Source organism: Neomonachus schauinslandi, chromosome 3 (assembly GCF_002201575.2).
Source record: "Neomonachus schauinslandi chromosome 3, ASM220157v2, whole genome shotgun sequence".
Taxonomy (NCBI): Eukaryota; Metazoa; Chordata; class Mammalia; order Carnivora; family Phocidae; genus Neomonachus; species Neomonachus schauinslandi.
Genome location: NC_058405.1, coordinates 113,772,034 through 113,786,131, shown reverse-complemented (window position 1 = coordinate 113,786,131; position 14,098 = coordinate 113,772,034). Strand labels below are relative to the sequence as shown.

Sequence of the window (14,098 nt, the reverse complement as noted above, 5' to 3'; positions counted from 1 at the left end):
AAAGTATACTTCAGAACAAGAAATATTATATATGAAATCATATTGTCATATGACTAAAGAAGAATTTTTCATTATAAGAAAAGGGTTAATTCATCAACAAGACATAATAATCCTAAACGTGTATGTATCTACTAATAGAACTTCCAAATGCAAAGTGTAAAACTGACAGAACTGAAAAGAGGCACAGACAAATCTTAGTTACATTTGGAGATTGACACCTCTCTTTCAGTAACTAATAGAATATGTAGTCAGAAAGTCTGAAGGACATAGAAATTTGAACAAGGCTGTCAACTAACTTCACCTAAAAGACATTTAAAAATACTATACTCAAGAGTAAAGAATACACAAATTCTCCAAGCGCACATTGAACATTTACCAAATTAGATCATACTCAGTTCCATAAAATGTCTCAATAAATTTAGGAGAATTGAAATCTTATAAAGTATGATTTATGTCTACAAGAGAGTTAAAATAAAAATCAACAAGGGATATTTGGGAAACCCACAAATACTTGAAAATTAACCAACACAATTCTAAATAACTCACGAATAAAAAAGAAATGACTAGGAAAAATCGAAAATAGTTTGAATTGAATAAAAATAAAAACACAACATATCAAAACTTATGGAATGTAGCTAAAGCAAAGGTTAGAAGGAAAATTATAATAAATGCTTCTATTAGAAAAAAAGAAAGGTCTCAACATAATTACTAAGCTTCTACCTTAAGAAATTTGAAAACAATGGAAAATTAAACCAAAAGCAAGCAGGGAGAAGAAAATAATAAAGAGCAAAAATCAATGGCATTAAAAACACAAAAACAGTACAAAAACAATGAAACCAAAAACTATTACTAGGAGAAAAATCAATGAAATTGATAAATCTCTAGTCAGATTGATCAGGAAGAAAAGAGGAGACACAAATTACCAACATGTGGAATGAAAAAGAAACATTACCGATCCTAAAATATTAAATGAAGATTTTCTGCTTCATTTAAGAATGCTTGCTTAAGCCTGCTCCTGAAGAGTTTATAACCTAGTTGGTAGGACAGGCTCTATGCACAGAAAACAATGAACAATCTTATACTCATATCAATAATAATAATAGTAATAATAATAATAATCACCACCACCACAATCCATCACCTATTATACACCAGGAAAAGTTCTAAGTACTTTATATATATCAAATTGTTTAATCGTCACAACCATAATAGGTAGATACCATTATTAACCCCATTCTACAAATGTGTATCTTAGGCACTCACCCAATGTAGATATGATAACAGTAGATACAAGATAATTTAGTAATTCAGACTCAGAAGGAGAAATCAGGACAAGGAGGAGAAAAGAGGATTGCACTGACCTTGGGAATTTGTCATGGAAGAGATAAGGCTTAAGCTAGCACTTGCAAGATCTATCCTGATGTCTACCAAGTTTTTAACACTACGTGTCACAATCTAATATTAGCAGAGATCTAGTACTTCAACAGAGTAGTTTAAATCAATGCTTCAGCTGTTTCAACAAATATTTATTGAATACCTACTATGCTTTTGGCTCTGGGATCATAGACACAGATAAAAGATGGAGATCTATTGAGTATGTATACACAATATGCACCATACTGGTAGATGCCATTGAGGTATAGACCTTATCCTCAAAAAGCTCATAATCTAGTTAGTTGTGTGTGTAAGTGTGTGTGCATGTGTGTTACCAAATTAGAAAGCAACTGAGACTAGGTAATAATTATGAGCTAACCTGAGTAATATTATATATGAGTTAGGAAAACAGAAGATCAGTGTGTTATCCAGACATAGCTTCATGAAGGAGACGCTTTGGAGCTGAATACTGAAAAACTAGTCATAGAGAGAGAGAGAAAAGAGAGGGGCAATACCAGCTGTTGATAAGACAAGGAAAATTCAGGTGGGAATAAGCAGTCTGCTTAACTAAAGGTAGGTAATGCCAGAAGATAGCTGAAAATAAAGCTGAATGTGAAAAGGGGGAAGGAGCATTATAAATTGGGGCATAAAAATTAATTTGAATCCCAGATTTTTGTTGAAAATATAGGCTTGATAAATTTCTCCCCCAAATTCTAACTAAATTATTCTGTTTTAGTCAGGCAGGAAAAAGGGCATAAATACCAGAGGGAGTGCAGAGAATTCCCAAAACAAAAGAGAAAAATTTTTTCAGCTTTCATATGTTATGCATACAATTTCCTGGGGACTCAGAAATATCAATAAAAATTAAAATAGAGAAAAAATATACCTAATCCAATTTTTTATTTATTTTTAAAAGACAAAAGCTTCTTTAAGCAATTAATTAACATGCATCACTGATGCCACCAAGTATCATCACACCATAGAATAGAAAATTGGAAGCTTAGAGTAATATAATCACTGATACTCCTGTGGGCTGGTAAAGTGTCTGCTCTGCTCAAATGACAGGGCCCTGGGTCTTCAGTATGTCCAAGGGATATTCCCATTGCAATCTGTCAGCAGATTGGCAAATATTCTTACTGACAGGAACACACAGCCCAGGAATACGGTCTTACCCTCATTCATGGCTCCAAGCACCTCAGTGCAGTGTTGCTCTCCTGGTTCCCTCCAATGGCCCCAAATACCAATTAAGCAGCTTCACCATCTCAGTATCTAAATTTGGACATAGGTATCAAGTTTGAATGCCTGATGAGACTAACTACTTTGCAGAAGTGTGAAGTAATCGGTCCCAAAATGGAAGAAAAAAAAGGAAATCCCCAGAAGTGGATCTGACATGGTTCCTGTCCCTATTGAAATTTCATAAGATCACAGCTGAGAGAACATTCTACCATAAACTGAAAGGCTCTGCATTAACAGCAGGAAACAAAAACCCATTTCACAACTCATCCCCCACTAATTCAGAATATCCACCACAAATTCTCACATCGTCACGTTGTCATATAGCACCACCTAGTGTCCACAGGCAGGTGCACGTTAATGCTGACTGAGCCCAAAGGTGGCATTTTTCTGTAGTCACCTTCCAAGGGCTTCCTGTTAGACTTGGCTGTTCACCACATCAGGATTCCTAGTGTGATTCCTCATTCTACTTCAGGGCATACCAATGGAAGTGTAATAATGAATTTATTTTACTGTAGTTAAACTCCTATTTTGTGGATTGTCCTCAAGTACTTTGAAACTGTAAACTATTCCCAGGATGACACTCTCTCTCTCTCTCTGAGAGGCAGGGATGGGCAGGGGGAGAAGAATCCCAAGCAGGCTCCATGTCCAGCATGGAGTCCCATGCAGGACTTGATCTCACAACCCTGAGATTATGACCTGAGCTAAAATCGTCAGAAGCTCAACCGACTGAGCCACCCAGGCGTCCCAGGATGACTCTTTCTTGACGCTGAGCATATATCTGACTCCCCACCATTCCTTCTCACTATTCTCTATTATTGGGGTGTAGACTCTATAATGGATGTCTATAGAGTGCATACATTTTGATAGCATTATTTGCTGCATGAGATATAACTGAAAAGAGAGGGTTGTATCAGAAATGCATCCAAATTGTTCATAATACCAACATTTGAGTGGCTTTAGAATTGTTTCATTTTGTAGATTCACCCTTTCCCTCCTTCTACTCCTACAACCACACAGTGGGAAAGAGAAAGAGATGTTAATGAATAATCAAAACCCAACAGAATAACAGAATATAACAAAAGTAAAATAATTCCAAGGATTAATTTACTTCAGAGACCCCATTTCCTCCCAACCAATCTTTAGAGTATAAGCCCAAGCATGCCATTTCTAGACAGGAAGTGTGACAAATTTTTGAAGATACAAGCTATTAGATGGCAATAAATTCTCTCAAAGCATTTTAGACCTACGTTACTGTCTCTGAGTCAGACCTTCTCTGTACTAGGCAAAACAGAAGATGTGAGCAATTAGATGGGTGTAGACACATGAATACAGGACAGCTTTCTTAGTTTGCCTTGGAGTTAGATGTGCCAGATTGCCATGTAAAATTTAGGGCATACTTACACTAAAAAATTACTCTTTATCTGAAACTCAAATTCAACTGAGTGCCCTGTATTTAATCAGGCAACTCTACTTGGAACGAACAAAAGACCTTGTTGGAGAAAATAACTAGGCTCCTAGCAGAACCGGAGTCATTTTTATGAAAATGGTTGCTTTGGTGGGGTTCCAGAGATCAGTATCAAAGCAAAGGCCCAACATTGTAAGCCTTCAAATAATACTCTGTATTTAACACTTTAAAATTTATGAAACATTTTGCATTTATTATATTATCTGGATTCACCTAGTGACAATCCTTATGTGGTTATTTTTATGCCTGTTTCAAGGCTTACAGATGTTAAGGAATTGTTTTGGTAGACCACATGAAACTGTACAAAAAAGCCAGAACTTGAATCCAAATCTTCCAGTATGGTGCAATGTCTACAAATTAGGAAAATGTTCGTGTGGACACTACACAAGACTTTTCATTGTGACATAAGGCCAGGAAAATGAAGATATTCTCAGAGTCACTGAGCTGTCTTACATACTTTGATTTTTAAAGCACGGAACATTCACTTATATCCCCAAGTACAGTGAGCCATCATTCTCCTGATGTAGGTTTATTCACACATATCCAACCACTACACTTTGTAAGCCATTTATATGTCCCAGAGACTCTTGATAAAATCCAAATTTGTTTAACTCAAGAGTTCACTTTCCCTAGATCTTTACATTTGAAATTTAGACAATGTTCTTGTAATAATCCCACTGGCTGTTAAGGATCAGGTTTGTTTTTAAATTGTAGAGTAGTGACAGCTGGTGTTCACAGTGCATATTACACTACTCCCTAGGACAGTTTTTTATCCTTTACTTATGGTCCTCAAATTCTAGTTCTCATAAAAATTCCCTGAAGAATTTCTTAAAATGCAGCCTCCTAAACCCCTCATAGATTCTGATTATATACATCTGGGATAATGTACATGATACAAGCCCCAATGCTACCATCCCTTTCCTCCTCCTGGTCAATCTCATGTAAGAGAACATTATTGTATCACCCCCACAAGCACTGTGCACATATATGGAAACCAAAGCTATAAGTATAAAGTTCAGAGGAGTTCATCGATGTTGATAATGCTGATAATGACGACAAAGATGATCTCAGCTAACATTTATTGCACACTAAGTGCTGTGCACTGTGCTAAATCCTTTACATGGATTATCTTATATAATCTTCTAAATATATCTATAAAGTAGACAATATCAAAGGCCCCTGGGTGGCTCAGTCAGTTAAGCGTCCAACTCTTGATTTCAGCTCAGGTCGTGATCTCAGGGTCCTGAGATTGAGCCCCGTGTCTCCAGGCTCAGCACAGAGTCTGCTTGTCCCTCTCCCTCTGCTCCTCCCCCAGCTCGTGTGCGTGCTCTTTCTCGCTCTCTCTCCCTCAAGTAAATAAAGTCTTTTAAAAAAGTAGATAATATCATGGTTGCCATTGTAATAACAAGGAGGCAGAGAGATGAGCAGATAGATAATTGTTATCTCTAATATCACAATTAAAGTCCTGTGATTGTATGTATCACATTCAAACTAAAAACCAAAATATTAAATAGAAGGCCTCTCTTCCAGTATGTCCTAGTGATACACATCATTCACTCTCTACAATATTCATGTGTTGTCACCTAGCAATAGATGGCTAGAAGATACAAGATGTTTCCAGGAAAAGCTTGAGTTTTCTAGAAATGGCTAAAATATATGTCTATCTTAATGTGTCAAATACTAAAGAGATAGTGCATCACTGGTGTGGGCAACTTAAAAAGATGTGTTCTTAATAGTTGAGTTCTGTGTCTGAGTCAAATAATAAAAACCAAGTGTTCACAGATTTTTACTTTTATCCACATCCTTTTTAAAATTTCTATTATTATCATTTTATATGTTGTTTTTTTGCAACCAGGTAATAGTTCCATGTAGCATTTTTTAAAATAACATAAAATATTGTCTTCAAACATCTAATGTGCTTTAGATATGCTTAGCTGAGCAGAAAATAGTCCATTTTGTCTTTTGGTTTTATAACCCTACTGTCTTTACAGAAAGAACTAGCTGCAATACAACAGAATTGCCAAGTTGAGCACTTAGTGATTACTATATATTCCTTAGTTTGCGTAAGTATACATCTTTTGTTATTGAGAATTAGTGTTTCTAGAATAAATGGGAAGCCATATGTTTACCAAAAAACATCAATGCAGGCAGCTGTAAGAGGGAGATGAGAAAGAAAACCCCCAAGGATTACAAATTGGTCTCTGAATAGCCTCACAATCTGGTGAATGGATTAATTTTTACAGGTCTTTGAAGGTCCTCCTCTATCTCTGAAGAATAAGAACAATCCAAGACAGAGTGAAAGGGAGAAGGCAAATAGATAAGTGGAAATTGAAATAAGTTGAGAGACAGCTACTCACCTCTTTGTCTTCTGAGTTTTATTGTTGTGGAAGGCATAGAGATTTCAGAGCCAGACAAATCCAAGGTTTAGCCTCACATTCACCACTACATGTAGTTGTACGGCATCGAGCAGTTTGCTTAGCCTGAGTCTCAGTTTCTCCACTTACGCAGTATAGACACTACTACTCTCCCAGCCCAGTTGTCAGACAGATAGATGTTATGGAGGTATGGAGCCTGGAGACGGAACAACAAAAAGCAGCTGTTGTTAATGGTAGCTTGTTATTAGTGATCCATACTTCATCTATTCAACACACATTTATTGATCACCTCTCTGTGGCAGGAATACAGTAAAGTCCCAGGAATACAGTGAAAAACATATAAAGTCTGTCCACAAGAAGTTTCTGTTTCATCCTCTGAAAACACAGTTATCAAAATTCCACCCCCCCCCCAACCCCACTCCACAGAAATTCCTCTGGCAAAGTCACTGTTGCTGGATTTATCAAATAAGATGAACCTCAATAAGATCTTTTTGTAGCATCTAATAATATGGGGCAATAATAGCAATAATTCTTGATGTCTAGAATACTCTCTCCTGATTTCCTCCTACTTTCTGACTGAAACTTGCCAGTCTCTGTTGCTAGATTTTCTTCTGTTACACCTTTAATTAATATTTCCTAGTATTCTGACTTTGCCCTTTTTCTTTTATACTCTACACTAGTAGTTCTTGAACTTTCAGTCATGAACTTCTTTAAGAATCTGAAGAAGCTATGCACTCTCTCTCTATGGAAAAAAAAATGAATCTACTTACAAATAAATAAAAATTTGCATACATTTTCAGGAGTGTCACAGACCTTTCTCCCTTCCCATAAAGCCCATTGTTGAACTTCAGGTTAAGGAGTTCCCATGGCTTGAATTATTACCCATATGTAAAGGACCCTCAAATCTCTGTCTCCTACATAAACCACTTTCCTGAGCAATAGGTCTACTTTCAAATGACTTACTGGCAACTCCACATGAATGCCCTTTGGCATCTTAAAACCCAAGATATCCCAAACCAAACTCTTCATCTTTCTCCAAACACCTGTTCTCCTGGAGGGCAATAGGTGTGGGAAAGAGAACACTTTTTGAACCTAACAGACCTAGATTTAAGTACAGCCCTGGAAGCTTCAGAAATATACTTAACCTCTTTCTGCTTTCATTTCTTCTTCATATTTAACATGAGGATAATAGTACCTCTATTTTTTATATTGTTATGAGAATTAAAACAAATAATGTGAAAATGCCTATCCAAGTGCCACCACATAGTATGCATTCCACAAATATTAATATTACTGAATTCCCAATAAAGAAAAAGCAACTCTATTCACCAAATATCCTAAGTCAAAAATTTAGGAGTCATCTTCACACACCCTTCCAACCCATCCTCTAAATGTCAGCCAGAGGACCTTCCCAAGATGCCCATCTGATAATGCCATGACTCTGCTTCAATCTTCCCAGTTGCTTCTCATTGCTTCCAGGATTACATCTATCTTAGTACTACACCGAAGGCTGACTATGATCTGGCCCCTGTCCATGCCAAACTCATTCCCTTGACTACTTACAGATCTCCCCAAATGTGCCCAGTGTTTCAGATTCCACAGCTCTGTTCCCACTGCTCCCTTTGCCTGAAGTGTCCTCACCCCTCCACATCTTTTCTTGGCATTCAGGCAAACACCCATTCATCTTTCAAAACACAGTACAAGCATCACCTCTGCTATGAAGTTACTCCTGACAGCCTCCTACCAAACTGATCACGGACTCCTTTTATCTCCCACCTGTACCTGACAGATGATTTCTATCATGGCAAAGATGAATAGCATATGCGTCCTGATCTCAAAAAGCTTACAATCATGATTCAACCAGAAATCCTCTTATATAACCTGGACAAGTAAACCAAAGAGAAATTACAAGGCATGAAAAAACGAGTTGTAAGTAACTTCAACACTCAGCTCAGTGGTCCTTTCTTAGAAGCCTTTCTGTGACTCCCAAGGTCCGAGGAGTGTGTGTACATGTGTATGCTATGTAAGTGTTAGCTACATATAAACTCATTTAATCCTTACAGTGTGTGGAGCAAGCACTATTATTATTCCCCTTTTACAGGTGAGGAAATGAAAACATAGAGACCAGCTTGCCTAACATTACCTACCCAGAAATATTGGTATGAATAAAGTATGGACTTCAGTTAATTAAAAAACAATTGACAAATGAAAATGATATATTGTTTATAAATAAATTTATTGAGCCTCTTAAGGGCCTGGGACACAAATAGAAAAACCTAAGTGCCCTACGCTCCAAAACAGTGATTCGTGAAAAAACTACTATGATATAAATAAAAAACTTAAGATTGTATCTCTTGGCGGCAGTAAGAAAGCCTTAGGGTGGAGGAATCTATCAAATGGATCAATGAGTTAATGAAAGAAATGAAATGAGCCCTCAACCCAGATCAGGAACACTCCTCCTTTCACGTCACCCCACCTCACCTTTTCTCCTCCTACGTGTTTGCCCGCGACTATCCAATGGAAGGTAGGCTCTACGGGCCTATTGTGCGCGTGCGCATCATCAATTCGACGATCCTTCGCATCGATGCTTTCAGAAGCAACTTCTTCAGCCTGGTCACTGCCGGCTTCGAAGCTACCCCTGAGGCCGTCGCCGCCGCCATTTTGACGGCGGAAAAAGTGAGCGTCTGGGACAGCTGGAGGCGGCGGCGGGACTGGTACGGATGGTTTCCGCCCGCGTAGCCCCTCCAAATTCGCCCGTCTTCTTGGTGCCACAGCATTCGGTATTGCCCGTATTCCGACAGGGTCCCTGTCGCACTCCCTAGTCCTGTCTGTAGGCTGTTTTTCGCTTCCTCACCGTCAGCTCCGTTCGAACCCCTGTTTGGAGCTGTTGTCAAGCCCCCCTGGCCTGTGTTAAAATACCTGCTTCGACCTTCGGGACTCTGTCTCGGCCACCGGCTCCTCGTTCCCCGCCCTCATCTGGTCCGAGTTGCTTTCGGGGGCGGGGGCTGGGGGCATAAACCGGGAGGGCTGGGTACTGCACGGCCTCCTCTGGGGAGGGATCTGTGCCTTGTAGGGGCTGGGGGCCAATTCTGGCCTTCTTGGGTTATGGGGAGAGCTTGGACTTCGACCGTGGTGGAGCGACACATAGTAGGAGATAGTGGACCTTACCCGAGTTGTGTGTTGTTAGAGCTTAATAGGTCACTCGCCTGTTTTGTTTTGTCCGTTCTCAGGAATAACTTTACGAAAGGAAAGATACTTTGAATCTGCCCTCCCCGCTGGAAATGGCCACTGTGAGTAAATTAGTCTCTTAAGCAGAATAGTGGTTTGGGAACTTGTTAGGAAATGGAGGGATGGGTTTAATTATGGTGGCATTGGTGGCATGTTTCTTGTGCTTAGAGGTAGTGTATGAAAAATGTCAGGGAAGCAAGGGGTGTGAAATTATGTTGGCATGCTTTGAAGGTAGTTTGAACACAAAGGTTTTCTGCGACACTCGTGTACTTGTTTCTACAAATTCATTTTTGGAAATAAATTCAATGCCAGCATCCTTTCAATATTTTTAAAAGACATTTCAGTAAATATTTAGAATCTACTTTTAAGCTATTTTTTATTTCTTTGGTTAGCTAAACTGACGGTTTTGTAACAGTTTCAGTCTAGCAAGTAACCTTCCAAATCCTACAAAATGAGAGCAAGAGATATGATTCACATAGACCAGAAATATTGATTGTAAGTCTCCAGTTTAGACTTACTCTACCATAAGGACTTCATATAGTAGGGGACAGTAGACATACATGAAATAGCTACAATTAAAGTGTAAAGTAATTTTTCTTAAAAGCTACACAAAGAGGGGCGCCTGGGTGTCTCAGTTGGTTAAGCGGCTGCCTTCGGCTCAGGTCATGATCCTGGAGTCCCAGGATCGAGTCCCGCATCGGGCTCCCTGCTCAGCGGGGAGTCTGCTTCTCCCTCTGACCCTCCCCCCTCTCATGTGCTCTCTCTCATTCTCTCTCAAATAAATAAATAAAATCTTTAAAAAAAAAAGCTACACAAAGGTACGTGCAGATTCAAAGCTTTGTGAAGAGGAGAAATAAGGGGTTTGGGATCACTTAGAAGCATTTAATCTGAGGTTTGAAAGATGGTGGGATTTAGGTAATCGGACATTTGAATGGAAAAACAGACGTATTCAGAGACACCTTCCCTTTCAAAAATCAAGAAGTCATTTCTGCCTTCTGCAATGTCAGATATGTGAAAGAGATTAGAGGGAAATAAGGTTGGATTGTGGAGTTGAAATCGAGTAATAGCCTTGAATGTCACACTCAGTATATAGATTTGATTCTTGAAGTTGTGGTCGTTTAATCAGAGCTGTGTTAGGAGGGTTAATATGGCAACAGTTAGGATAATATTCCTGTAACTGAACATGACATGTTAAGAGTCTGTCTATTGACGTGACTTTAGGGACAAGTCATAAAAGTAGACCACTAGTCTTGGACCCATCTTAACATGAATTTTTACTTAGCCAGAACCACAGAAAGGGAATGTTGTAAAAGAAGCATGGGGTACTCTTAAAGTAGAAGAGAATTCTAATGTTTAACCTGGCTTTATTTTGATTTAAACGAATTAGCTCAGCAGGGTGAATATTTTGAAAGATGCTTTTGTAAATCCTTTGTTAGAAGTTCATATGAAATAAATTTTAATATTAAAATATACTTTAAAAATTTGTGTTTATATACATTGTAAATACTGAATGGATGTCAGTTATGAAATATGCAACTATGTGTGTCTTCAACTATTTAGCATACATAGCAAGAGTCATAAATGTCTGTGCTTCAGAAGCTGGACAGTAAATTAAGATGCCTTGGTGGGAACTTTGACAAACTGAAATTTTCATTTCTGGTGTAACAGGAGCAGCCTTTCCTTAGCTACGGTGACTAATTGCTAACTAATGCCATTTGCGAATGTGAATCCAGTGCTGCCAGCTCTTCTGAGTTTTCAAGAACAGCCGAAAATCTGGACTTTTTTTGTGAAATCTATAATTTCTCAATGTTTATATCCAATTCAGATTTTTTTATAACAGTGTGGACCACACAAAAATGTCTATAGATGGATATGGATGAATTTCCTAGATAACGAGTTTTCAATCTTTGGTATAGACCCTATTTTCTGCTCACATGACCAAAAGCAGGACTTTAGTCCTAAAACAGTGCCTAAAAGACAGTTTCTCTTTTTATACTAATAAGGATTTTGAAATTATATATATATATATATATATATATTTTTTTTTTTTTTTTTAAATTCATGAGAGACAGAGCGAGAGAGAAAGGCAGAGGGAGAAACAGGCTCCCAAGGAGCAGGGAGCCCGATGCAGGACTCGATCCCAGGACCCTGAGATCATGACCTGAGCCGAAGGCAGACGCCCAACCATCTGAGCCACCCAGGCATCCTTGAAGTTATATTTTAATAACCTGTCATCTTTCCAAGTCTAGAATCCTAGGTTTGAAGTAGTCATATACAAAATCATACTTATCCTCGTACTAAAATAAACTGGCTATTCTAATTTTTGAGTTATTTATTGGCTGTCATATTTAGTTATATTTACCAGCTGACCCAATGTCCTAAAATCTGCCAAGTAATGAATTTGAGGATCCTATATGTTAAAAAGGAAACTTGAAACACATTAACACTGTCGTCAGCTATTCCTTTTAGTGGACAAATTAGATACTGGATTATTTTGCCATTAAAATGAAATATAAAGAAATAAAATAACATGAAATTCAGTGATTAGATTTTCTTAGATTGGCAACAAAACTCATATTTTATTATAACTTTTGTTAAAAGCTTTACCATCAAGGAAAAAAATCTAAAGTAGAATCTAGTGGCCTTGGCACTCACAGGTTAAAATAATCCTTAATAATATTAGGAAGTTGCTAAAATAATTTGGATAATATTTCTTTTCCTTTTTTGCTTGTGAAGCAATTTATTATCACAAATAATATTTTGATAATCATACTTTAATTTTAATGGTATATGGAAGTATGTTGTGGAAATTAGTAAAACAGTGCATGTAAAGCACTTAGCACAGAACCTAGCCCACAGTAACTAACATCTGTTGATTATTTGCTATTTAATATTTATTGCCCCTTTCAGATAATCTCTTATTGAGCCTCTTACTATTTTGAGGCCTTGCCCAAAATCTTTTTGGAGTTTAAAATTTTATATTGCCTTTAGATCCTGAGCCATATTCTGTTAAATGTAAATGTCTTCATTTGTAAAGGTAAATTTAAATTATAGAAACACCCAAAAGTCTGAGTTTGTCTAGTAGGTTAAAATCTAATAATTATCACATTTATCTCTTGGGGCAGGTTGGGTCCTGACCCAAGGAAGGATACTTAAATTTTCAGGTGGCCAGAGTACTCTGGAGACAGGTCTTGTACTTAGGAGATACATAAAGAAGGTTCTGTTTATCCAGGTGTTGAAGACAGAGTTGAAATTTGCTAGACCTAGAAGGAGAGGGAAAAGGGCATTTTAGCAGAAGAAATCTTATGGCAGTATAAAAGAAGGCAGAGAAATATGGGAAATGTTGCAGATATTTTTATGTGACTAAAGAATTAAAAAGGGAAAGGTGGGTAAAGTTAGTAAGAAATTATGCCAGAGAGGTAGAAAAACAAGTTAGGATGTTCTCTTGTACTTATGATGAAAAAAAGTCAGAACACATGTGTTGGAATTCAGACTACTTTGTGAAAGGGAAAAAGGAATGATTCTAAAGTATCAAATGGCTAGACTATTTCAACATCCTGGTAGTTTTCATACCACTCCAGTCCCCATTCTCTAATCCCACTCCAGTCCATCCTGCCCTAAGTGGTACATTCCTAAAAACATTCTGCCCCTCTATTCTTCCCTGCCTCCAGATTAAAATTCTGATTATTGTCTTGATGTAACAAGCCTTTTACTATGTGAAATATAAAGCCTTTTATGATTTCCCACAACTTAACTTTCAAGCCTGTTTTTTACTGCACTCCCTTAAATATCTAACCTCACTGAATTTATCACCCTTTTGAATATACCTTTTATGATTATACATCTGTTCCTGAAAGTCACTCATTGAAATGCCCCTTTGCTCTGCAAATTTCTTGTTTCTTCAAAACCTAGTTTATTCTCTATGAAACTTTTTCCTCCTCCCTCAGGGATTTTTTAATTGTTTAAATCTTTTAATAGCATGTCACAGATAATATGGAATTTATTCTTACATATTTTCTACTAAACTAAGAGTTGGCATTTTTGTTTTTTAATGTGAAGGGACATATAAGTAAATATTTTAGGCTTTCTGTACCATATAGTCTCTGTGCAACTACTTAGCTCTGCCATTATGGCATGAAAGCAGCCACAGACAATACATAAATAAATATATTCAGCTATAGTTTGCTAACCCCTGCATTAAATTACTCTGACCTGGGGCACCTAGGTGGCACAGTCAGTTAAGCATCAGACTCTTGGTTTTCCACTCAGGTCATGATCTCAGGGTCTTGAGATCAAGCCCTGTATCCGGCTACACATGGGACGTCTGCTAGAGATTCTTTCTTTCCCTCTGCCCCTCCCCCTGTGCATGCCTCTGTGTGTGTGTGTGTGTGTGTGTGTGTGTGTGTGTGTGTGTGTGTGT

The 14,098-nt window shown here is 37.8% G+C and overlaps 1 protein-coding gene across 2 annotated transcripts in view; it reads left to right on the top strand.

Moving 5' to 3' along the window:
• Positions 1-9,101: 9,101 nt before the first annotated feature.
• Positions 9,102-14,098, top strand: part of MMADHC (metabolism of cobalamin associated D) — a 43,650-nt gene continuing 38,653 nt past the window's right edge. Inside the window, exons 1-2 of one of the 2 annotated variants that reach the window (XM_021702758.1) lie at positions 9,102-9,164; positions 9,681-9,740. In XM_021702758.1, coding sequence (XP_021558433.1) covers positions 9,732-9,740 — 9 coding nt within the window. In that variant the 5' untranslated portion in view covers positions 9,102-9,164; positions 9,681-9,731. Of the gene's footprint in view, positions 9,231-9,680; positions 9,741-14,098 lie in introns of both variants that reach the window. The other variant, XM_021702757.1, reaches the window with a different exon arrangement.